This window comes from Apodemus sylvaticus, chromosome 21 (assembly GCF_947179515.1).
Source record: "Apodemus sylvaticus chromosome 21, mApoSyl1.1, whole genome shotgun sequence".
In the NCBI taxonomy this organism is placed as follows: domain Eukaryota; kingdom Metazoa; phylum Chordata; class Mammalia; order Rodentia; family Muridae; genus Apodemus; species Apodemus sylvaticus.
In genome coordinates, this window is record NC_067492.1 from 12,410,801 (window position 1) to 12,437,790 (window position 26,990).

Consider the following 26,990-nt stretch of genomic DNA (forward strand, 5'->3'; position numbering starts at 1 on the left):
TTCCAGAGTAGCTGTCACACCTTCAATAGCTGGGACATCTCTGTCCCTGTGGCCACGGTTGGCTCTGTCCTCCCCATCACTCTGTTTCCATTTTGCCAGGTTCCTGCCTCCACTGTGGCCCCGAACCAGCCCTCCCTGTTGTGTACCTGCCACTTGGAGAAGAAAAGGATGGCTTTGTCCTGACAGTGGTCATCTCCGTCACCAATCAGGCAGGGGACAGGGAACGGACCCAAGTGACAGTTAAGGTGGGTGGTGGTTGATGGCTCGTGCTTCTTTACTGGGAAATGTCTCCACCCGGCTGAACCACAGGGTGTGTGGAGGCAGCTGAGGGCCTGGGTGAGCAGCCAGCAGAACTCTGGGCAGAACCTGGAGAGATCGCAAAAGGAGTTGATGGCTCAGAAGCTCAGAAGCAGGCCAGGGTCGGGGGATGGACGGGGTGAAGAAAGCAGCTAGAGCTGGAGTGTGAGCTTGCCTGAGATGTGGTGGTGGAAGCCATCGCTTGCCTGAGACAAAGCGTCCGGGTGCCCTCCAGCCTCAGGAAGTGCAAGCGCTCCTCTACTAAGACTGCTCTGCTCCCAGACCCAGGCTGTAGGGGCCAGCCAACCTCTTGAACAAAAAGACCACTGATCCCGTGTCTGGTTCCCCTGTCAGGTGGGACACAGTGACACAGTTGTTGAAGATGTGACATTCCAGGAGATTGTGTCAGAGAGAATCACCACAGCTCTGCACCACGAGCACGGCCATGAACAGCTTCTCTTGTTTGCCAAGGCTGTGTCCTCTGAACTCAACAAGGAGGACCAGAGTCCAGGGGCTGGGCAACTTAGAGTGGACACCAAGCAGAAGGTGCAGGAAATGGGTCCTTTAAGGTCTACATGTGGCTTCTTGGGGTGGGGGTGGGGCTTGTGAATCAGAGAAACCTTGAGTGCCCCCCAGTGGTCACGGTCACTTCCTGCTTTTGTTCTTCCACTGAGTGACATAAAACGAAGGAAATGTGTTCTTTTTTGGTAACCTGCTTTCCCCACCCAACTCCATGGAGTCACAGTCTTCTGGCTGAGAACCATCTAGAGACTGTAGGGAAGAATCTACTTACTTTTTCTAGCTTCTAGAGGTCATCACCAGACCTGGGATACTAATCCCCTTTTCCCTGTTATGTGTGTATGTGCGTGCATGTATGTGCACATGTGTGTGTATATATGCATGTGTGTCTCTATGTGTGCATGTGTGTGTACATGAGTACACGTGTGCACATGTATGCGTGTGTCTGTGTGTATGTGCGTGTGTGTGCACGTGTGTGCATATATGGTTGAGTGTCTGTGTGTGTGTTTATATAGGCTCTAGAGGGTCAACCATAGGTCTTCTTTCTTCCATATCAAGTGCCTTACTCACTGAGCTATCACCCCAGCACCTCCTTACCACATTTTTGAACTCTCTCCTTTCTCTCCTCTGCATCCATCCCTCATCTCCTTCCCCAGTGTTCCTGCCTCTCTCTTATGGAGACCTTTGCGATTACACTGCTCCCATCTGTAACTGCCAAAAGAGCTCCCCATTTGAAGGTGCTAAACTGAACTATATCTTCTGAGTGCTTTTGCCAAAGCACCTTTTATTTTTTTCTGTGGGACAACATGGTCACTGGTTTCAAAGGTCCAGATATGGGTCTCTCTTGGCTATTATTCCTAATGCAGGTCTACAGGGCCAGATGAGCCCTGTCATTCCTGGGACCCCAAATTCTCTTGAGATGCCTTCACGGTGCCTCTGAAATAAAGCTCATCTCTTGACCTTTCACCCCCTGTCCAAGGTCAGAGAGCTGGTGCTGAGGTCACTGTCCATGGTCACCACTGGCCTGGAGGACATGCAGAGGGTCCAGGCTTTGGCTGAGGCACTGAACGAGGTGACTCACTGCTCTGAGGAGCTCACACCTGTGGCCCAGGTAAGAATTTCCACTGACTGAGCCAGGCTGTGGCACACATCCCTCCGTGGGATGAGGGTGGCAACTCATTAGAGGATAGATCAAAGTCGTCCCTCTGTTATGGTGCTGTCCTGGGGCTACAAGACTTTGGCCATCTTCTTCCTAAGATTACTTCGTGGGTGGTTCAAGGGAAGGTGGTTCATGGAGGCCCAGGTGTCTCACACTGGACTTGTGGTCTGTACGTTTACCGCCCACTAGTGAGCGCCAACGGGAGTGCCTGGACCCTGTTCATCTTGGGTCCCAAGTGTGTGTCCAGATATTGCTGCTGACTCACTGTGTGTCAACCTAACATGCAGCTGCTGGCTCCTGCCTTTCTAGCACGGGGTCTCCCTGGCCCTCAGAGCTCCCCTACCCGCTCATGTGGCAGGGGATTCACACAGTGCTCAGTGACCGGTAAGGGTGGGGCACAAGTACCTCAGCTCCTGGTCGCTCTTGGTGGGGAAGTCCTGAGCAGGACTGAGTCCCAGATTAAATCTCAACAGGCTTGATAGCACCTCCTGCATGGATCTCTGACCCTTCCCATCATCCTCACTTCCTCACTCCTCTAGGGATCACCTTCAAATCTATGGCTTATATACAAACTTTTGCTTCAGGATCATCCTCCTGAAGAATCATGGCCAAGTACCATGTTCCCAGGGTTATGGAAGACCGGGATCAAAAATGAAGCCATAAAGCTAGAGACAGAGACAGAAAGACAGAGACAGACAGAGACAGACAGAGATAGAGACAGACAGACAAAGAAAGAGAGAGGGGGGGACAGAGGGAGGGAGGGAGAGAGAGACAGAGACAGAGACCCTGATCCTGCACAGCTGCTCTGCCAGGGGCCTGTCATCACAGATCTCCCAGCATGAAGCCAGCAAGGCTGGATTTCCAGAGCCCTGTGCTGTTGATATGACACACTTTTGTCTGCACATCTGTTTTATGCACCCCTGCACGCACACACCCCTCTACATACCTCTCACCCCCCATTATGTGCATAGTGCTTACACTAATTTACTAATTCTATAAATGCTTCTGGAATGTTGTGCACAGGTATCAAACTTATTTGCACATGGACCTACCCTAATGGTGCTTTGAGGCTACTGGGGCGCCTAGACATTAGCAAATAATTTCATAAACACATATAAAATTACAAAATTGGGATGAGTGTTATGTTCAACTGTCTGCCATCCATCCATCCATCCATCATCCATCCATCAATCCACCATCCATTCATCTACTCATCATCCATCCATCCATCATCCATCCATCCATCCATCATCCATCCATCAATCCACCATCCATTCATCTACTCATCATCCATCCATCTATGCATACATCCATCATCCATCCTTCCTTCCATCCATCTATCCATCCATCATCTATCCACCCATCAACCATCCATGTGTCCATCCATCCATCTATCCATCATCTATCCATCCATCATCCATCCATGTGTCCATCCATCATCTATCCACCCATCAACCATCCATGTGTCCATCCATTTATCCATCATCCATCCATTCATCTACCCATCTGCCATCCACCCACCCACCTATGCATCTTTTCTCCTTCCATCCTCCATCCATCCTTTCTCTATAAATCCCCAACCATTCTCCATTCATCCTCCACCCATTTGCATGGATCCTCAATCCATCTATTGTCCACCTGACATGCTTATATCTATCCTCCATGTAGCCTCCATCCATTCTTCATGCATCCGTACCACATCCCTCTAGTCAGTAAATATTACCAAATGTCTGTTGTGTGTAGGATATTGTGCTAAGTACTTTGGGAAAGATTCAGAGGCAGACCAGGCTACTCTCCCAGAAAAAACTTGGATGCTGGTAAGGAGGAAGGAGCCAGTTTTGTAAGTCAGGCTGCTTGTGTCATGCTCTGATCTAGCTCTTCCCTGGCTTGGGCCCTCCCATGGCATCCTTCCAATATACTCCTTATCCTCTGAGTGACACATCCCTGGCAGGGGCTCACCTTATTTTTCCTTCTCTGGGTGATCACAGTGGGAGGCCAGCCAGGTTCTGCAGCATGCCACTGAAGCCCTGTTGGCAGCCAGTACCAAGGTTCGTCCTGAGGATCGGAGACGCCAGGAGGCCACCAGGGCCATGTTTGAGGCTGCGGGGAGTGTTCTGGAAGCTTCCCTCAGCCACGGATCAGAAGAGCCTATGGAGGCCGACCGCAGCCAGGTGGGTGCCCCGGACCAGATGCAGGCCTCATGCATGCTGCACACTTGGTTCGTGCTGGTGTTGCTAGGTGGACCCTTCTTGTCAGTCTCCAGATGGGGGGATAGGCACAGAGGTTACAATGCTTCTCAGAGGCTGGGAAGAAAGACTCTAGAAAGCAAGCGTGGATAGCACACAGAACAGGGGTGCTGCACTCAGTGAATCCTACCTGTCTCACAGAACAGGGATGCTGTACTCAGTGAATCCCACCTGTCTCACAGAGCAGGGGTGCTGCACTCAGTGAATCCCACCTGTCTCACAGAGCAAGGGTGCTGCACTCAGTGAATCCCACCTATCTCACAGAACAGGGGTGCTGCACTCAGTGAATCCCACCTGTCTCTTAGCAGCCAAGCTACCCAACATCCCTGAGCCTCCTTTCCTTATCTATACCTGAAGGTACTCTGCCTCACCCCATCAGATGTCCACTGGACAGGTTGTATGAACCACTTGGCAAGTTTGGGCAATGTCCTAGTTCCTGTAACCAAAACACAGAATGTCTTTAGGAGTCAACCACTCAGAGCAAGAAATGAGGCACAGGTGTCACCCCGAGAGTCACGGGAGAGCCTTGAGAATACTACCTCTCAGGATATCATCATGGCGGAGCCACAAAGCCAAATGGTAGCTGTTGCACAGTCTTCTAACCAATGGACTACCTTTCCTACCCAAAATAATAACAACACAACAGCAGCAGCAGCAGCCACAGTAGCAACACAGCAACAACATGAAGGACAGACACATGCAAAGATGTCTTATGTGTGCCCACATGTTCAGATACTAAACACAGACTCCCATGTTCATCCTTGCACATGCATACATACATACATACATACATACATACATACATACATATATCTGCTTCACAACTACATATGCACAGCCTCACACACAGGCACATGGCCACATACCCATGCACATCCCTGGGAGCCATAAATACACATACTTCATACCTTCAAGCACATACACATAGACACTAACTTATATTCACATACAATGCAGTGACATATAGGCCCTTACAGGTAGTTTCAGCAACACATCAACTCACCCATGTGCATCCATGCATACTTAAACACATGCCCTCAGATCTATACCCAAATTCACTCATCCGCGCTCACATTTTCTTTCTTGGTTTTTCGAGACAGGGTTTCTCTGTGTAGCCCTGGCTGTCCTGGAACTCACTCTGTAGACCAGGCTCGCCTCAAACTCAGAAATCCGCCTGCCTCTGCCTCCCAAGTGCTGGGATTAAAGGCGTGAGCCACCACCGCCCAGCTCTCGCTCACATTTTTACACTGGTGCTCACACTGACTTGCATGTACACACTCAGACACATACATACATGCAATGACATCTCACATACAGTCATGGATATGCACAAATACAAATACACACTGACACACAGACACAGACACACCCTACTAAGTCCTCAGCTGTGTCCTTACCCTACCCTTGTTTGTCATCATGAGCATGTGTCGAAACATTTCTAAACATTGATTTCTTTGACCACAGCATGCATGCGGAGGTCAGAGGTCAAGCCATGGGAATCGATTCTCTCCTTCCACCATGTGGGGTGAAATGTCCATATTCTATTCACATGCACGAGGCCCTGGGATGGAACTCGGGTCGTCAGGTTTAGTTGCAAGCATCTTACCCACGGAACCAACTAAGTGGCAGCAAGTGTGTCTGCTTTGGGGGTTAGGATACGGCAGGGCGCTGAGCCTTACCTATGCTCTTGCCTCTGCTAGAGCAAGGCCTAGGCCACGCGTACGTACGACAGCACGGTCACACAGCAAAGGGTCACACAGCACAGTGGCATGTCACATGGATCCTGAAGCCAGGTTCATCTCGCCAATAGTGTGACTTTCCTAAGTCACCTCTTTTCTGTGGTCTCTCTTCCACTGAGGGGAGGAAAGGAGCTTGTTTCGTGGAGCGTCTGTGTGGGTGGAAGATTCCACGGGAGTGAGCAGATGCTCAGGGCTTCTTATAGATGCCTGCTTTGCTTATGACCTGCAGGGCTGTCTGTCTTTGTCTGTCACCTCCCAGTCCGTGCTAAGAGTCCCATACTAACCTGGGGACAGCAGCCAAGGGGACTACGATGACAGTCCACAGTCCCGTTCTGCTTGCTCTCCAGGCTCGAGTCGTGGCCCAGCTGCTTCGAGCTGTAGACCATTTACAGAGCGCGCTCCTGCTGGGGACATTGCCAGGCGGCCTTCCAGCCATCCTGGCCACCCCCTCCATCTCTGTGTACACAAACAGGTACTGAGCTCCACTCTGCATGACCAAGAAAGTCAATACCCTAACCCACACCCCAAGCTACCCAAGGCCTGGCCCAGAGGCCAGTCAGTCTCAGGGATGGAGAAGTTCTGGGATCTGAGCCCGGTGTGTGGGTGTAATGGAGTCTTTCTACCATGATAGGTGTTTATATGGGATAGAAAGGGAGCTATGGAGGGATAAGGGCAGTGTTGGGATCACCTGAGCTATGCAGGTAAGAGGGCTAATCAGGGGGACTACTTCCTTGCACATGATTCTCACTGTGTCATAGGTAGCCCTAGTTATACCATTAATATAGCCTGAGGAAATCCCAGACACACTTGTCTGAGTTTTCCCAGGAAGGTTTGTGTCAGCTTCAAGATACTTTGTGTTGTGTGTGTTTTCCAGGGAAGTCACTCTAGTGTGACTATTATGTATTTATTTGTTGAGAGCAGGTCTTGCTGCGTAGCCTTGACTTACCTGGGATTATTTATGTAGACCCTGGCCTGCTCTGAGAACCACTGCTTACAGTAATCACTCTTCCCCTGCCCCAGGGTTGGGTTTTATAAGCACATGAGCCACCATAGGTAGCCCGGTGGCTATTTTAACTCATCCATATATAGAGAAAATAACAGAAACGTAGGAATAGTTTCACCCAAGTCTATCTAACTTGGTACTTATGACATTAGATACAGGTGCGTGGGCAACTTATGGGTGGGTGCACGACTGAAGAAAAGAGCTCCACTCGTCAACAATTATTGCCTGCTTATATACCCTTGGGAGTGAGAGGAGCCTATGTGTTCTCGGGCCCCACAAGCCTGTGAGCTCTCTGGTCCTTCCAGAGTGGAATATTAATGGGCCCAGTCTTAGGGGTGTTAACTGATTACAGCTACTCTGAAATGAGATGGTGATCATATCCAAACCAGAGGAAGCAGAGACATACACACAGACACACACACACACACACACACACCACACACACACACATACACACACACACCACACACACAGCACACATCACACACACACACACACACCACACACACACACCACACACACACACCACACACCACACACACACACACCACACACACACCACACACACACACCACACACACACACACTACACCACACACACACACACACACCACACACACCACACACACACACACATACACCACACACACACCACACACACACACCACACACACCACACACACCACACACACCACACACACACATACCACACCCACACACTACACACACACACCACACACACACACACACACCACACCACACACACATACACACACCACACACACATACCACACACACACACCACACACACACACCACACACACACACCACACACACACACCACACACACACACACACACACACACCTCGATGCCACTCCCTGCCTGTAGGAGGCTCCCTCACTAAGCCCCTGTCCTTGACTCTCCAGACCATGGTGGCTCCCATGGGTCCCGGTGGCAGATTCCACAAGCAGTATCCAGCTATGACACAGGTCCCTGGTCTCATCAGATGGGACAAGGACAAAAAAACGGAAAATATGAGGTGGAAACCCATGGGATCAAAGGTCTAGGCAGGTAGTGGAGAGAAACTTGGAGACGTGATTTGCCAGGGATCTAGAGTCAGTTCTAACTCTGATATGACCTTGTTCATGGATCTCTGATCCACACAGGGGCACCAGCAGCTTCTGATGCTGTGTCTGTTTGAAACACAGAGGCTGCTAAACACAAATGCAGCCATCTCTGACAATAAAGTAGAACCCCTCCTTCTCCAAGTGCACAATGGGGGTTCTTCCTCAAACACAAACTTATTTTCTTCCTATTCTCACCTTGTGGTCAGAATACAGCCACGGAGTTGGCAAGGCTCTCCGGTTCACACTGCTGCCGCTGACTCTGTGACCTTCACCCTGCCTGTCGCCACCTTCCTCTGCCCTATGGAGGACAGCCAGGAGCCTGTGGACATAAGGGTAAACCAGCAATGCATCCTCGGAGACAGCCTTTACCATGTGCAAAGCTCTGGCCCTTGTATTTGCTCGCTGATGATGCTATGGACCCATCCATTACAGCTGAGGTTCAGTATCTCATCAGAGCCACAGACAGGAGCACGGCGGGACTCAGACCCCAAGGCTCTGGACACCCAAGTCTATCCTGTTTCCAGCAGGTTGCAAGTGTCCCCCAGCAGCCTTGGTTTCATGAGTTGATAGTGATGCTCTCCAGGTTTCTGTCCAAAACTAAGACATAAAATGACCAGGGCCCCTTATGTCCCAGATTAAGGCACATCTGGTTTCCCTGAACGCTAGTGAAAATAGACTAGTCTTTTTCTAATAGTCTTTTTCTTGGACACTTCTTGATACCCCCTGGGACCCATGGAATTGGTTTTGGGATGCCTGTAAATATGAGTTTCAAGTCTTGAGGCTGCTCAGTCCTTTATAGAATATGGTATAGCAGTCACACAAAACATATGCATAGCTTCACATATACATGTATGCACATACATATACAAACACATATATACATATACACAAAGACATATATATGTGGAGAGGAGATGGGGAAGGAGGGAAAGGCTCACTATGTAGTCTTGACTGGCCCAGAATTCATTGTGTAAACCAAGTTGGTCTTGAACTCACAGAGATCTGCCTACTTCTGCCTTCTGAGGGCTGGAGGTAAAGGTACTGCCACCATGCTCAGCCTGCACCTCTCCACAGACTTTAAATCAAGACCGGGTTTCTTGTAACAGTTTTGATACAATGTAGCAGCTAGGTAAGTAGTTAATGATAATGTGTTATTTAGGAGAATGGCAAGAAAAAAAATCAGTACCCATTAGTACAAATGCATTTTTTTCAAATATTTTCAGTCTACATTTAGTTGAGTCCACAGACATAAAATTGAAGGTATGGAGATCTGATTATATCAACCCTCGGGGAAGAAAGACTTGCTGATTCCTGGAGCGAGCCCTTTGAAACCACATCTCTGGAAAGCATCATCAGTTAAAGGCAGGGCCCTGCATCCACCCCGTAGAGCAAGGGCCGGTCACCAGTCTCAGGATCTCCATGTTCACACAGGGGCCTGTTCACCACTGACCCTCATCAGTGTTTCTTGCTCTTGGCTTTCAGATGATGAGTTTCTCACAGAACCCTTTCCCTTCCCAAAGCCAATTTGATGTCAGCGGGACTGTTGGTGGACTTCGTCTGACCAGCTTCAGTGGCCATCCCATCCTAGTGAAGAACCTGTCACAGAATATCGAGGTGGGCACTGCGCTGTTAGCATCAGTCGGGTAGCCTTTAACCTTCTCTTCAGCTTGAAATCAAATGGGTCCATTGTGAGAACTGTTAAAGAAGGAAACTGATCAGTGTCCCTTACGCCATGAAACATTGTATTCAACTCAAAGCCATGCATACATGGCCAGCCACACACCTTTGGTATGTGACAAGTTCTCCTGGGCATACAACTCTGTTGGATGGAATTTTCTGGGGACGGGGGTGGAAGACAGGGTTTCTCTGTGTAGCCCTGGCTGGGCTGGAACTCACTCTGTAGACCAGGCTGGCCTCAAACTCAGAAATCCATCTGCCACTGCCTCCCAGAGTGCTGGGATTACAGGCGTGTGCCACCACCGCCCTGGCTGTTGGATGGAATTCTAATCATCACACAAACCAAAGGTTCATTTCAAAGGTCCACGATGCAGCCTCCAAGCGCCATCAGAGTCTCCTTAAAGTCAAGCAAGAATGATAACATTGCGCAGTGCAATGGGCACTTGGATTCTTTTCAGAGCTTACTGACTTTTTACTAGTCATCTGCCATTTCCCCTTCAATGATGTCTTGTTTGCAGGGACGTCTCCATTGTCACCCATGGCACTTGTGAATGCGCCACCAGGGTCTTGGCAGGAAGGTGCACTTACTGACTTGGGAGATGGACTGTTGGGTCTAGATTATCCAGGGGCCCAATGGAGTCACAGGGAGCCTCACAAGAGGGGAGCAGGTGGGGTGAAGGGTTCAGGGGGAGATATTGACTCCTGATAATGTCACAGGGAGAGGTTGAGGTGAGGGGAGAAATGGACCAGAAACCTAGGACTACACGTGGCTTGTAGAACCAGGAGGATGGAAAGACACCTCACTGTCCCCAAGGTAGAGATCTTCCTGTCCACATCAGCCCTTCGACACAGACACCTCAGGACACATAAATCACTTTCCCTGCCCACCCGCTGCTTGGTTGGAACTCTTTGTTTCTGGAAACAGATCCTGCTGCCCCGGATTTCAGCACACATAGAGCCACAGATGCTGAGCCTGGCCACCCGTGACGCTCTGTCAGTGAATGTGACGGCAGGGGACACAGCTCTGGGGATCCAGCTACACTGGGGACCTGGAGTCCCACTCACACTCAGCCTGGGCTATGGCTACCATCCCAATGAGACCAGCTATGATGCCCAAACACACCTGCCTCCGGTGGCCGCCACAGGTAATCAACTTCCCGGGCTGTTTTCTTGAGCGGATTCCCGAGTGTGTCCAGCTTCCAACTAAAGTGTCAAAGAAAAATCAGAGAACAAGGCTGGGGAAATGGCTCAGTCCTTAAAGTATAAGGACCAGAGTTCCAACCCCAGGAGCCACATGAAAAGCTTGATGCAGTGGCCTATGCCTGTGATGCCAGTCCTGTGTGGGGGAGGATCAGACAGGAGCATTCTGGGGTTCACGGGCAGCTGGCCTAGATGAGTCTGTGAGGTTGCAGGTTCTAGTGAAAGAACTTGTCTCAAACAGAAAACCAACCAACCAACAAACCAAAAAATAAATGAAAAACGGAGCTGGAACGATGGCTCAACAGTTAAGAGGACACACTGCACTCGTGGAGGATCCTGGTTCAGTTCCTGTCTCATGCTAGGTGGCACCCACATATATCCACATTCATATACCAAGTGCACATAATTAAAAATAATAATAATAAATCTTTTTAAAGCATGAAATAAGGCACCCAGTGTTAGTGTTAGCCTTCTGTCTCCACATATGCATACATGCGTATATACACACACATCATACACATCGCACACACACATCATACACATCGCACACACACATCATACACATTGCACACACACATCACACATACACACACCATACACACTCTACACCACACCACACATACACACTCCACACCACACCATACACACACACACACCATACACACTCTACACCACACCACATACACACACTCCACACCACACCACACCACACACACACACACACACACACACACACACACCATGCACATACACACCATACCACAAACATACACATGCAAACACACAGGCACACACATAGAGCACACACATGGAACACACACAGGCACACATACACACCACACACACATGTACCCACACAGGCACACACCCACACAGGCACATACACATACATTCATGCCATACATATACATACTCATCATACAAACATGCACACACACACACACACACACAATTATTTAATGAAAAAGCAAAGAACAAACTGCCTATCGTCTTCAGCAGCTTTCATGGGCTGATTATTATTGGTGTTACATTTGTCCCCATTAGATAAACATTTATTACATGCCATGGAAATGCAGATGAGCCTATAAATACCTTTCCAAAGCCAGCTGTAGAGATCTGCATGTTCCAGACATGAGCAGAGAGGATCCAGCCAGGTGCAGAGCATTCCCGGCACCCAGGAGGCCAAGGCAGGAAGACCAGTAGGACCAGGAGACCCAACCTTGACTGTGTAGCAAGTTTGAGGCCAGCCTGGTCTATATAAGATTCTGCTTCAAAACTACAAATCAAGCAAAAAAGAACATAGACACTCAACAACCAGTCTGATATCACATGGCCAATAAGGACATGAGCCCTTCATGTCTTGACTGCCCCTGCACACCGAGCAAGGGCACTCCTGGGATGATGGAGCCTCCTTGAGGTCCACACCCTGCCATATCGCCTCGGTCTCCCCTAGTTTCAATGAGCCCAGGGCCTTGTTTCCTGTAGGTGATCTTCCCACCTGGATCCTGCACCCAGAGGACCTGCCCTTTGGAGAAGGAATCTACTATTTGAGGGTGGTCCCCAAGGATGATCTGGAGTCCACCTCTGGCAGGAACCTCACAGTTGGCATTACCACCTTCCTGGCACATTGTGTCTTCTGGGATGAAACCCAGGAGACCTGGGACAGCTCTGGGTGCCAGGTAAGGCCCTAAAGAGTAAGCTGGGAGGCTTGGTGGGCGTGTCTACTCTTGTAGTGTCCCCTTTGGCACCTGGGGCACAAGGTCTCTGGCTTCTCCAAGGTGCTCCGTATACGCCATTCCTGTGCTCAGAATGTCCTCTTTCCCCTCAGATAAGCCCATTTTCCTTGAGAAAACTTCACAGTCCCGACTAGGTTGGATTTCCTGACTATAAACTCTGGTACACGCCCCGGCTTCTCCCTGCTTGGCGGTCTGGTCCCCAACCTCTACCTGAGCCCATCTCAGGAGCCCAAAGTGCAGGATCGCTGAGTATAAATAAGCATGATTCAGAAGGCACCCCATCGTGGGGAGGTGGGGGATGGCCGGCCAGGGTGTCACTTTCCAGAAAATGACCTCAGTTGTATCCCGAGTTCACCTTTACCGGCATTAGCTCATCAGCGCTTCAGATAGCCCCAGGAGGGCTGTCGTCCCCATTTCACAGGCAGTGAGACAATGGATCGGGGAAGTGGATGGATTGCCTCCAAATGTCAGGCAGGCACCTCATCCAGAGGACCCGTGCCTCAGAGACAGGTCTGCCTGTGGCCAAATCATCACCTTGAAGACATAGTTTACCCGCCCCCCCACACACCCCCTCCCCACTGTCGAGGTTCAGAATGGCCTTATTGTGATTGAATTTTTATCCGCTCTGCATCACGGGGTTGAGGCCCAGGTGGCAGTGTCCTGCAGGGAGACTTTGGCTTTGAGGCCATCAGAGCACTCTCTGGATAGGACCACATTGTCCCAATCATGAGTCAAATAGGCTGCACCTCCCTTAAATGCTCTCTTTACTTATTTCTATCTAGAAAGCTCCAGTACCCCGCCCCCACCCCACAAACACACCTTCTGGCCCCCACTCCAGAGCCCTCTTCCTGGGAGCCTTCCACTGCCTCCTGTTGGACTTCTCTACCATTCCAGGCCCTGCCAAGATCTCCTGCCTACGGGGAGAATCCAAGTTTCTCCCTCTCCTCTCTGGATCTATGGGTGTGGCACCTTCTTTCATTAACTGACCAACTGTTCACCCTGTCCCAGTGGTGAGGAAAACCATCACATTAGAAGCTTAGCTGAGGACACAGATGGCGAGCATGCTGTCCTAGAGCTGTGGAAGGAGGACACTGAGGGTGAGCCCCTTCTGGGCTTTATCAGCTGTAGGAACAGCTTCCTCGTCAATCCCCACCCTGGCTTCTGGCTGCTGCATACAGAGGACCTGTGCTTCAGAGCCAGGTTTGCTCGTGGCCAAAATATCACCATGACAACACAGATTTCCCAACTGTTGAGGCTCAGAATGGCCTTATTGTGATCGAATTTTTATCAAGATCCAAGGAGCAGAATGGCACGAAGAAGGTCCTGAGAGAAGGTGCCCACACTCCAGGCACCAGCCTTTGCATCTCAGGAACTAGCCCCGGGGGAATGGTGGCTTCCCAGAGCACCCACTCCCCAAAACTACCTTATATGGGTAACATGGGATGCCCCTGCACCCTAGGGTTCAGTCTACCATCAAATAAATATGAGTTTAGTCTATACTCGCTGGATGAACTTGGGCAAGTTGCCCCGCCTCTCTGAGCTAAAATGAGGTAAAACTGAGTGGGTCTCAGGGGCGCAAGCAACTTTGCAGAATGCCTAACTTACAGAGCAGGCTCTGCCTGTCAAAGGGAATCACTGTGTTAAACCCTCTGGTTGTAGAGGGCAATGCTGTTTGTAAGATGGAAACCAGGGCTGGCATCAGGCTAGTGGTGGGGAGAGTTGCTCAGCCAAACCTAAGACTCTGAGTACAGAAGGGAGCTTCCAGATGTTAGTGATGCTGATGTTCCAGATGTTAGTGATGCTGTTTAAAGGATGCCCCTGGGGTTGGAGCGATGGTCCAGTCAGAAAGGGCTCGCTTTGTATCACAGGTTCTAGGCTATATGTGAAAGTGCCAGGCATTGCTTGTGGAGAGGCAGAGTCAAGCAGCGGCTAGGGCTGACCAACCTATTTGGCCTCGATGGTGAACTCCAGGCCGTTGAAAGACCCTGTGTCATAAGCCCAGGGTGGTAGTGCGTACCTTTGATCCCAGAGCCTGGCAAGCAGATCAGGCAAAAAATCCAAAATAAGAAAGAGGGCTGGAGAGATGGCTGCTCTTCTGAACTTCCTGAGTTCAAATCCCAGCAACCACATGGTGGATCACAACCATCTGTACATCTGTACAGCTACAGTGTATTCATATACATAAAATAAATAAATAAATCTTTAAGCTGGGCAGTGGTGGCTCACGCCTGTAATCCCAGCACCCTGGGAGGCAGAGGCAGATGGATTTCTGAGTTCAAGGCCAGCCTGGTCTACAGAGTGAGTTCCAGGACAGCCAGGGCTATAGAGAGAAACCCTGTCTCGAAAAAACCAAATCAAAAAAAAAAAAAACTTTAAAAAAAGAAAGAAGCAAACAAACAAAACATTACTGGGAAGGTTAACTTTTGATCCCCAGCACAATGAAAGTAAATAGTATTCTTTGAAGATGAATTTTTCATTTTTCTTTCTTTTTAAAAAATTTATGTATGTATGTATGTATGTATGTATGTATTTATTTAATGTATATGGGTACACTGTAGTTGTACAGATGGTTGTGAGCCATCATGTAGCTGTGGGAATTGAACTCAGGACCTCTGCTCGCTCTGGCCCTGCTTGCTCCAGCCCAAAGATTTAGTTATTATCATAAGTAAGTACACTGTAGCTGTCTTCAGACATACCAGAAGAAGATCTCATTATGGGTGGCTGTGAGCTACCATGTGGTTGCTGGGATTTGAACTCAGGACCTTCAGAAGAGCAGTCAGTGCCGTTAACCACTGAGCCACCACACCAGCCCGAATTTTTCACTTTTCATTGTGTGTGCACATGCTTGTTTGAGTGTGTGTGCACATGCATGTGCACCCATGTGTATATAGGCTGGAAGCTGATGCTAGGCATCTCCCTCCACTTTCTACCTCCTTCAGTGAGGCAGGGTGTCTCAGGCATGACTGGGCTCCGTACCCAGCTCTCTCCAGGGATCCTGCCAACCCCTTCTGAGGCTGGAATTACCAGCAGGTCAACAGGCCCACCTTTATGCATCCATTTGGGTTCTGGGACTCTGGACTCCGATCCTTGCTGCTTTCACGGAGAAGCCAAGTTCAGTTCCCACTATGCACATCAGCAGCTCACAGACAAATGTAACTGTAGCTCCAGGTGGGTTTGATGCCTTTGGCCTAGATAGCCAGTCAGCCAGAGTCTTGCGTAGCTCAGGTTAGCCTTGAATATGTAGCAGGGGATGACCTTGAACACTTGATCTTCCTACCTTCTGATTCTGGGATTTGAGGTGAGTGCCACCACATGCGCAGTTTACATGATGTTGATTCCATCGGGGCTTCATGCATTCTAGGCAAGCTCTCTACCAACCAAGTTACATCCCTACCCTAAAAAACTATAATTTTGACCAGAGGTTGACTAAATCTACACTGAGGTGGTGTTTCCCAAACATGGTCTCTTCGGGGTTTGCAGGTCGGCCCGAGATCCACTGCCTCCCAGACGCACTGCCTGTGCAACCACCTCACTTTCTTCGGAAGCACGTTCCTGGTGATGCCCAGTGCCGTTGACGTCCGCCAGACTGCCGAGCTCTTTGCTACCTTTGAGGACAACCCCGTGGTGGTTACCACGGTGGGCTGCCTCTGCATGGTCTACGTGCTGGTGGTGATCTGGGCAAGGAGAAAAGACAGACAGGATCAGGCCAAGGTGAGGTGCTGGGTTCCTGGGGGAAGAGGAGGGGCAGGGGCTGTAGAGGTCAGAGGTCAGGGGTCTGTGGAGAGGCCAGTTGTGGTAGTCTAGGCTTTAACCCCCGGGGTCATTTCAGGTGAGCTGTCCCCTCAGCCTAAGCATTTACAAATCATCCCCTTTCGTCACATTATCAGGGAGATTGTGCTATCAATCATCAACTAAATGCTCACAGCATGCAGCCACCACCCTACTTATGTTCATGAATGTCTGAGGAAACGCATAGGTGAGTGTGAGGACTCAGTGTGGCAGAGCCCGAGGCTGCTGTCACTGCTCCGTCCTCCCTACCCATCACGAGGGATAACACCACAGAATTAAATGTCATAAAGCGTCACTCAGCATTCACACTGCTGTCTTTGAACATGAGACCAAACTTTGATATCTACCTCTGGAAGAGCAGTCAGTGCTCTTAGCTGCTGAGCCATCTCTCCAGCCCTATAGTATGTTCTAGGCCAGCTAGGGCATACATAATGAGACCATGTCCAAAAAAATAACAACAAAGACAAAACCACCACGATGGGGCTGGAGAGGTGGCACCATGATTAAGAGCACTTGTCGCTCCTGCAGAGCACATGAGTTTAGTTCTGAGCACCCACATGGTGACTCACAACCATCCCTAACTCCAGCAACTCCAGCTCCAGGGGATTCACGTGCACGCACATACCTACACACAGGCATATAAAGCAAATAAGTAAAACAGCACATGCTGATGTTGCACAGAGACCAAGCTCAAGGTCCATGCCTAGAATACGCATCAGGGAGCTCACAGGCACCTGTAACCCCAATCCAGGGCATCTGATGCACTATTCTGCCTCTTTGGACACTGGCCATGTGTACAATGCAATACACACACACACACACACACACACACACACTATACATACACACTACACACAAACTATACATACACACTATACACACACATTACACACACACACTACACACACACTATACACACACTATACATACACACACACACTATACACACACTATACATACACACTACACACAAACTATACATACACACTATACACACACATTACACACACACACTACACACACACTATACATACACACACACACTATACATACACACTACACACACACACTATACACACACTACACACATACTATACACTACACACACACACACATGCACACACACACACACACACACATATACAGTCATACACATTTAATCTCATCACTCAAGAGGCCAAGGTGTATAGATTTCTGAGTTCAAGGCCAGGCTGCTCTACATAGAGAACTCCAAGCCAGTCAAGACTACATAGTGAGACCTTGTCTCAAAAAAGAAACACCCCTATCTATCTATCTATCTATCTATCTATCTATCTATCTATCTATCTATCTATCTACACACACACACACACACACACACACACACACACGATTTATATAATACATCTTAGATGACACAAGTTGACTCCCAGAAGGCAGGCTCTAAAATGGAGTTAAGGCTGTGGGTGTTCCCTAAGAGGAACTTTTAGGGGGAGCCCCTGGCAGTGACCTGCAGCAGTGACAGCTGGCCAGTCCTTGAGGAGATCTGACCCAGCTGGGCTGAGATGCACAGGTCTTAGTCACACCCAAATATTTCACAGATGGGTCATTGACTCTCAGCTAGCTGCCCGCAAAGAGTATGTCTGTGACAGAGATGACTGCACCCTTGAAAGCAGTGCCTCAGAAGCTGATGTAAAACTCTCATGGGAGGTAGAGAGGGCAGCGTGACCCAGAGGTCACCGCAGCCCCCAGCTAAGTCAGACCACTTGACGCTTTCGCTAAAACATCTAAACATCTCATTTCTGAATTTCCTGGGGGAGCAAATCTGATTGTATAAACAGTTGGCTCACCATACCTAACACCGAACATTCTCAGTTTAACACCCCACCCATTTCCAATTTAACTCCACAGTTAATACTTAATCATGAAAGCACTTGACGCTTCCTTGCCTTTGCTGGTAGTTCTCTGGAAGCCCTGCTTTCATGAAGGACAGTTCTCACTGGATCAGATTGTCGTGAATGCAGTTTTGCTTTTGTGTGTTCATTGTCATGGGTGACTGACTTGTTCTTAGCTCCTGGCTGGTGGGTGAGCTCACCGAGTAGGGTGGCGCTGACTCTGTCCTTCTGTCCAGGTGAAAGTCATAGTCCTGGAGGATAATGATCCCTTTGCCCACTATCACTACCTGGTGACAGTCTACACTGGACACCGGCGAGGGGCAGCCACATCTTCAAAGGTACCTGTGGTTGGTAGGTGTGTCTGTCCCCGTGCAAAGGTGGCTGTCATTGTGGAGTGTATTCAGCTCCATGGTATTATGTTGCCAGTGCCTTCCTTCCATTTTGTATTTTAGAAGAAAGGATTTTCTTGTGTGTGAGTGTGTGTGTGTGTGTGTGTGTATGAGTGTGTGAGTGTGTATGTATGTATGTATGTGTGAGTGAGCATGTATGTATATATGTGTGAATGTGTGAGTATGAGTGGGAGTGTATGAATGTGTGTGTCATGTGAGTGTATGTATATGTGAGTGTGAGTATGTGTGTGTCATGTGAGTGTGTATTTGAAAGTGTATGCGAGTGAATATAAGTATGTGTGTATGGATGGATGCGTGAGTGTGTGAGAGTGAGTGTAAGTATATGTGAGTGTGTATATGTGTGTGTGTAAGTGTGTGAGTGTGAATGCCTCTGCTTGAGTGTGCATGCCTAGGTTTGCGCAGTGCTGGGATCAAGCGCAGCACTTCTGAAGGTTGTGCCTACTGAGTTGAAGTCCCCACTTCTGGCGTCTGGATTCTAGGTGACTCTCACCCTGTACGGCTCAGATGGAGAGAGCGAGCCCCACCTCATGTCAGGCCCCCATGCTGCGGTTTTTGAGCGAGGAGGAGTTGATGTCTTCCTGCTTTCCACTCTGTTCCCCCTGGGAGAACTGCGGAGCCTCAGGCTGTGGCATGACAACTCTGGGGACCGGCCGTCATGGTGAGCTGGGGGAGAGGTGGCAAATGACCAGGGCCTTCAGCACCAGGCTGGCCTCAGTGCCTGCGTCACATGCCTCGCACCTCTACAAACACAGACTAGCTCTGCGTGGCCCAAGTGAGGCAGGCAGGGCCAGAGGGGCCCCCAGCTCATGGTCCATAGAAACCAGACGAGAAGGGAGGCAGGCCGAAGTCCAGCCCTGGGGTCCAGCCCTGGGCCTGCGCCTGGCCTTTCTGTAGCGTCAACTCAAGGCTTGCCCAAGATCACACACGGCTACACATTCAGAGCATCCTATCCATTCTTCCTGAGATCAAAACTAGTGAACCAGACAAATAGTGTCAGTACAACCAGTAGGTATCAGCATGCAGAGCCTTAAAAACACATGTTCTGGAATAGCCTGGGATACATAGTGAGCACCGTAGTAGCCAGGGCTAGAGTGTGAGACTTAATCACAAAATGCTAGGCATGCCATGTGTGGTAGGACACGCCTTTAATCCCAACACTTGGGACGAAGAGGCAGGTGGACATCTTTAAGTTCAGGGTCTACATACTGAGTTCTAGGATAGCCTGGGCTACGTAGAGAGACTCTATTTCAGAAATTAATAATAATAATAATAATAATAATAATAATAATAATAATAATAAAGACCCTGGGTAGTGTGCACCCATACTCTCAGCACTTGAGAGGGTGGGGGTTGAAGTTCAGGATCATCCTTGGCAATTTAAGACAAGCTCTGTCTCAAAAAACAGAAGTCAAGAGAGAAAGAGTTAGAGATAGAGATAGACACACAGACAGACAGAACATATGCTGCTTAGGTCTTAGCTCTTTTGACAGATGTTCTCACTCTGTAGCCCAGGCTAGCCGTGAGCTTTTGGCAGTCTCTCATCTCAGCCTAGGAGAGCTGGGGTCAGAGGTTCGAGCCACCCGGCAAGCTTCCTGCTGTCTCTAACTCACTGCATTGGCAGGAAGCAGACAAGTGAGCCTGCCGGGTGTCTACTGAAGGTAGCCTAGTATCAGCAAGAGGAGAGGGAGGCCAGGCCTGCAATTGGCAGAGGGAGCTATCAAACACTGGGACAACCCAGTGACAGCCCGGCTTACCCTTGTGGATCCCTGAAGCTGTCCCAGGTTGGACCAAAATGTCCGGGTCCTGCATCACTGGATGTCAGTTACCCAGGAGGGCCACGGCCTGGACATAGGTGGCCTTTGCATCCCTGATGGAGCTGTGCTCATGGAAACGAGGGACACGTGTACATCGCAATGACAACTCGTATTGGGCATTCAGCTTTGTCATCTTCCTGCTGGCCAGACAGTGACAGAAAAGCTGCTGGTAGCCCACACCTCCTAAGACCAGCCAGATATATCTCCTCTTCTGAGGCTCCGAAGACGTGTGCTGGAGCAGGCTTTTTACCAGGTTTCTTTTGCTAATGACTAGGTGTACCCAGTAGGGGTTCAGAGTTTTCAGATGTGTCTCCTGGCACATGGCTGCCTCTCTGAGAACAAGCAGCTTCCTTCAAAGGCTAAGCGGGCTCTCTCTGGTGGACGACTTCCTTACAGGAAGCCAAATGTCACCCATACACCATATGAAGAACATATGTGCACTTTCCCATGTGTGCCTGTTTTGGGGTTTTGGAGGTCCAACCTCCGTGATGTCCCGGGGAGTCCCACCCCCACATCTTATCCTCAGAGCTGTATTTTCCCGTCTCCAGGTACGTGAGCCGGGTGCTGGTCTATGACTCTGTGGTGGACCGGAAATGGTATTTCCTCTGCAACTCGTGGCTGGCCGTCGATGTTGGAGACTGTGTCCTGGACAAGGTGTTTCCTGTGGCCACGGAGCAGGACAGGAAGCAGTTTAGGTACTTCCTTTCTGTCTTTTTTGGCAAATGTACCTCACTGTCTTCTTTAATCTTAGTGAGAAAGCCTCAGAGCCCAGGCACATTAACCAGTGGCCTGGATATCTTTGGGTATGTGTCACTGCTGGTCCAAATGTCCTGTTGGAATGGGGGCTCTACAGGATCTGCAGCCTAAGAGCCAGAAATGATTTTCAGGGGGTAAGGAGAAGGGGCCACTCACCAGTATTTCGTAATGAGTGTCACAGGATATTTTCTCTGTTAGCAGCCATGGTTGTTTGAATGGTGAGATGGCTAGTTTTATGTCAAAGTGACACAACCTAGAATCATTTGGGGAGAAAGGACCTCAGTTAAGAAAATGCCCTCGGGGTCAGGGGGTGGGGGCTGGTAAGATGGCTCAGCCAGTAAGAGCACTGACTGCTCTTCCGAAGGTCCTGAGCTCAAATCCCAGCAACCCCATGGTGGCTCACAAACAGCCGTAATGAGATCTGACGCCCCCTTCTGGGGTGTCTGAAGACAGCTACAATACTCACATATAATAAATAAATTAATTTTTTAAAAAAAGAAGCAGCAGCAAAATTGGGAAGGAAAGGATTTATTCAGCTTACACTTCCACACTGCTGTTCATCATCAAAGGCAGTCAGGACTGGAACTGCAGATCAGGAAGCAGGAGCTGATGCAAAGGCCATGGAGGAATGTTTCTTACTGGCTTGCTTCCCCTGGCTTGCTCATCTTGCTTTTCTTATAGAACCCAAGACTACCAGCCCAGGGATGGCACCACCTATAATGGGCCCTCCTATCCTTGATCTCTGAGAAAATGCCTGGCAGCTGGATCTCACTGAGGCATTTCCTAAACTGAAGCTCCTTTCTCTGTGATAACTCAAGTTGACCCAAAGCCAGCCAGTACAATTGACCCCTTCTTAACTTGGCACCATGAAGAGAGCCTATGAAAGGCTATTGGGTCTCTCACTGGCCTATAGCTTGCCATTTTGACTAGGGTGGCCAGCCAGGGAGTCCCAGAAACCTTTCGGTCTGTCTGCCTCCACAGTTCTAGGATTACAAGCATGCATCACCACACCTGACTTTTTACATAGGATGGGGATTGAACCCAGGTCCTACCAAAGCTACCACCAGGCCCCTTATTTACATGTATGGTATCACTGGAAATACACCTCCTTCTGTCTTTAGCATAATAAATGCATCATGGTCACCCTTTGAGGCGAGGTCAAGTAAGTTTTTTTTTTTTGTTTGTTTGTTTGAGAAAGGATCTCCGGTAGCCCAGGCAACGAGCCAAGGGTGCTGCTGAACTCTTGATCCTCCTGCCTCTGTCTCCCACAGTACTTCAATTACAGCCATATTCTATCATACACAGCGTTCCTAACAGCTTAGCCACAGCTCGTGCAGAGTGGATGGTGAATTTAGTTACTCTCTTCAATGGGCAGAAAGTCTGCTGGTCTGGTGACGTTCCCTCCCCGTGGGGCCTTTGAAAGGGTTAAATTCTGAATTGGAGATCTGCCCCATAAGGCTGACACACATGGGGGGCATGGGGGATGGGTCCTAATTGATAATATTATAGCTATCTTATCAAATTCAAATTTGATAAGACACCACACACACTAACCACTTTACGTGTTGGTGCTGCCTCGGTGCTTTACAAAGGTGGCGATTTTGCTGACGCAGTGGTATAGACCAGCTACGGTAAGTGTGAGGCCACATGAGACCCTGTCTCAAGTCAGTAACAACTATGTCTCTAAATCCTTCCTAACATCCAGGGAGGAAGGTTCTGTCATTATCTTAAAGTCAAGGAAACAGGCTTGAGGAATGACCTCACTTGCCTGAGGTCATGGGTCAGAGGGAAGGCAGGCTGGCACTCCAAGGAGGCTGTCTTTTCACACACTCTGGGGATGTTGCTCAGTGGCTAGAGAGCCTGCCTGGCATGTGCAAACCCCGGGTGTGATGGCAAATGCCTGAAATTTCAGCACTCAGACACCGGAAGCTGCGGGGTCAGGTCTGTAAGGTTATTCATTCTCCAATAGCGACTGTGAGACCAGCCTGTGCTACAGGAGACCATGTCAAAAGTAAACTCACAATCTGCTAGGTGGTTGTATGTATACGTTTGTCTGTGATGTGGCATTTCTGTAAAGGTCAGGGGGCAACTTTTTGAGAATTTTTTCTTCCCTTTCAGTTTTTTGAGGTTTTATGTGCACGTGTGTTTTGCTTGCATATGTATCTGTGCACCATGTCCATGTAGTGCCTTGTGGAAACCAGGAAAGGTGTCAAACCTCTTGGAAGTGGAGTGACAAACAGTTATTAGCTGCCATCATGTGGGTGCTGGAACTCGAACTTAGGTCCTCTTTTTTTTTTTTTTTTTTGGTTTTTTTTTTTTTTTTTTTTTGGTTTTTTCGAGACAACAGGGTTTCTCTGTGTAGCCCTGGCTGTCCTGGAACTCACTCTGTAGATCAGGCTGGCCTCGAACTCAGAAATCCACCTGCCTCTGCCTCCCAAGTGCTGGGATTAAAGGCATGCGCCACCACCGCCGTGCTGAACTCAGGTCCTCTTAAACAAACAGCACATGATGGGTGCTCTCAGCCACTCTTAAACAGCACATAGTGGGTGCTCTTAGCCACTATGAAACAGTGCATCGTGCTCTTAGCCACTGGGCTATCTCTCCAGCCTGACCTCATTTCTAAGGCAGGGTCTCTACTACTTACCTGAGAGCATCTCCTGTCTGCATTTCCCAGATTGCCTTAGGAGTGCTGCGGGTTTCAAGTCACCTACTCCAGCTTCAAAAAAATGTAGTTCATAGTACAATGTAGTTGTGTAGTAAGGGCTTCTACCTACTGAACCATCTTGCTGGTCCTCAGTCATGCTAAACCTTATAAGTGAATCCCAGGTTGTTGTTGGGTTTTTGTTTGTTTGTTTGTTCTTTTCAAGACAGGGCTTCTCTGTATATCAGCTCTGGCTGTCCTAGAACTAGCTCTATAGACCAGGCTGGTTTTGAAGTCACAGAGCTCCACCTCTCTGCCTTCCAGTGCTGGGAGTACAGGCATGCCCACTCCAGATTGTTGTTAAGAGAACAGCCCCTCTGCGTATTTGTTTCCTTCTCTAAGTGTCTCCGCCTCTCCCCTTGACCTGTCCACAGCCACCTGTTTTTCACTAAAACCTCCACGGGTTTCCAGGATGGACACATCTGGTATTCAGTCTTCTGCAGTTCCCCTCGGAGCAGCTTCACGCGTGTGCAGAGGGTGTCCTGTTGCTTCTCGATGCTTCTCTGCACCATGCTGACCAGCATCATGTTCTGGGGCGTCCCGAAGGACCCAGCTGAGCAGAAGATGGACTTGGGTAAATCTTAGGATCACTCCTGATGTCTGGGGCTGGTGGTTGCCCCTGTGACCTCAGCTTCCAGCCCTGTGGGAGCCTCTTGGGAGCAGGGTAGACATCTAAAGGCTCACCGGCGACCTCTCAGGAGTTGTGCTTGGGTGGTCCTTCTCTGTCCTTCTGCTGAGAGGGAAGAGGGGACTCTGGGCATTTGTCTCCACTTGACATCTCCTTCCCCCCTTTTCTCTTTAGGCAAAATTGAGTTCACTTGGCAGGAGGTGATGATTGGGTTGGAGAGCTCTGTCCTTATGTTCCCCATCAACCTCCTGATTGTCCAGATCTTTCGGAACGCCCGACCTCGTCTCGTGATGGAGAAGGATGGGAGACAGAAACAGGAGCCCCTGAACCTGACTCCTTCAGCGCAGCCCAGGGAGGAGGGACTTCTGACACCTGAAACAGTGACTAGGGCATGTTCTCAGCCTCGCCTTGTGTAGGGACAGAGGGAGGGATGGTCTAACCTGGCAGGAGTGGAGTGCAGGCTGATTTGTGGGGCCTGACAGCCTCAGTCTCAGTTGCCAAGATTCACCAGCTGAAAACATGCAGACTGACAGGACACATGAATACTCAAGACATGTAGACCGATAGGACACGTGTGTACACATACACATGCATGCTTTCTGAGTATCTGTTGTGTGCAAGATATTCCACCCTTACTGGAAATTCTGTTGGTAAAGTTCTTTCCATGACAGTAGACACAAATAATATCCACACTCCTTCTAGGCTCTGAGAACAACCCTAAGAACGAGTCTACCAAGTTCACCCAGAGAAACCAATGAGTTTCTGGGGCTTCCTGACTGAGCAATGGAGAAGGGTTACAGGCAGGAGCATGCTCAGCCTTAATGCAGCCGCCTTGGAAGAGCAGCACGCAGTGGTGGCAATGGTTTCTTTATGGTGGTGTAGATAGAGCCCCTCCCCTCCCTCCTCACCAACATCTCACACACACACACACACACACACACACACACACACACACACACCAGACCTTATGCAGCTGTGTCAGAATTGTATGAGGTTGGTTGAGGGGCGGTAAATGATGAACTGGCCCAGTTGGTAGACTCCTCTGTGAGCATACCCAGAAGCACAGAAGATGGCAGCAGTGTGGTTCTAAGGACAGTACTGTACTGTAGATCCCCACCCCAGGCTAGAACCCCTAAAGGAGGCACACGTCCCTGCACCCCTGGGCTTGGTAGACCTGCATAGGACCCTTGCTGTGTCGTGTCTTGAGTAGTTCAGCCTGGGATGCTGGAAAGGATCCGTTTAGCCCTACAGGAGAGATTTCAGTAGTTGTGGATCGTGCCTGGGGGAGGGGGCAACGCTGTAGTTGAAACACGGCTCGGCTCGGGGCCTGTGCTCTTGGCCTCTGTGCCGGGCACCCTTGCCTGTGGCTCATGTCCCTCCCTCACTGGGCTTTCCTGCAGGGTGTACAGAGTCTCCTCAGCTCACTGCTTAAAGCCCTGAAGGTACCAGCCCCGGCCTCAGGCTGGGACTCTGTGAACCTGATGGACATTAACCACCTCCTCGCTTTAATGGAAGACATCATCCGTCCAGAGAACACAGCGGGACAGGGCTTCTGGGAGGAAGCCAAAGGGAGAGAGGACCCTGTCATCTCCACGCGTGGGTCTGTTAAACGGAAAGCTAAGTCCCTCCCAGGTTTGTGCCAATGGTGAAAGGAGAATTGGGCTCAGGACCCCCAAGACCAAGTTCTCAGCACAAAGGAGATTTATTTGCCCAGAGGGACAGAGGACAGGGATAAGTGACAAAGACAGGAGATAGAGGATGGGGGAGAAGGGGAAGGGAGCAAAGGAGAGGGGATAAAAGAGGCAAGGGAGATGAGGAGGGACATTTGTCATGGAGGGACAAAGGACTGCCTCTGGATAGAGAGGTGACAGATGTGGCCCATAGTCAAATGGCTTATAAAGGCAAAGGGGAACCCCCCCCCCACCCTTAATTTTAATTGAACATGCTAATTAAGTGAGCCAAAGGGGGCTTTTCATTGCTGACTTCAGTACTTTGACAGCCAGACCTTGGTAGCCAGTCTCAGGAGGAAGAAGTGGCCAAATAAGGGAACAGACCTTGGGGGCCGGCTCTAGGAATGAAAACTTAGAGCTCAGCAGGGCAGAGGGCACCAGGGAGAAGGCAAAGTCTGCCAGAGCTCACTCACCCTGGAGCTGGCCCTTAAGAGGAAGAGGTCCTTTGGACCCAAGTGGTCCAGGCTCCATCTCCCAGAAAAAAAAAAAAGTAAAAACAGAAGACAAGGACTTATGCCATCTTTGGCACTCAGCAAGACTGGACTTAGATTCAAGTCTAACCACGCAGAAAGATTTGCAGATG

General features: G+C 49.6%; 1 protein-coding gene across 1 annotated transcript in view; it reads left to right on the forward strand.

Annotated features, from left to right (window-relative positions):
* The window catches only part of Pkd1l2 (polycystin 1 like 2), an 81,771-nt gene that overhangs the window by 31,889 nt on the left and 22,892 nt on the right, over positions 1 to 26,990 (forward strand). Inside the window, exons 15-30 of the mRNA XM_052167299.1 lie at positions 100 to 245; positions 652 to 843; positions 1,796 to 1,927; positions 3,964 to 4,146; positions 6,308 to 6,432; positions 8,299 to 8,425; positions 9,575 to 9,706; positions 10,695 to 10,914; positions 12,455 to 12,648; positions 16,186 to 16,416; positions 18,605 to 18,706; positions 19,258 to 19,436; positions 21,141 to 21,287; positions 24,424 to 24,623; positions 24,852 to 25,057; positions 26,078 to 26,309. Of these exons, the coding sequence (XP_052023259.1) occupies positions 100 to 245; positions 652 to 843; positions 1,796 to 1,927; positions 3,964 to 4,146; positions 6,308 to 6,432; positions 8,299 to 8,425; positions 9,575 to 9,706; positions 10,695 to 10,914; positions 12,455 to 12,648; positions 16,186 to 16,416; positions 18,605 to 18,706; positions 19,258 to 19,436; positions 21,141 to 21,287; positions 24,424 to 24,623; positions 24,852 to 25,057; positions 26,078 to 26,309 (2,748 nt within the window). The remainder of the gene's footprint in view (positions 1 to 99; positions 246 to 651; positions 844 to 1,795; positions 1,928 to 3,963; positions 4,147 to 6,307; positions 6,433 to 8,298; positions 8,426 to 9,574; positions 9,707 to 10,694; positions 10,915 to 12,454; positions 12,649 to 16,185; positions 16,417 to 18,604; positions 18,707 to 19,257; positions 19,437 to 21,140; positions 21,288 to 24,423; positions 24,624 to 24,851; positions 25,058 to 26,077; positions 26,310 to 26,990) is intronic.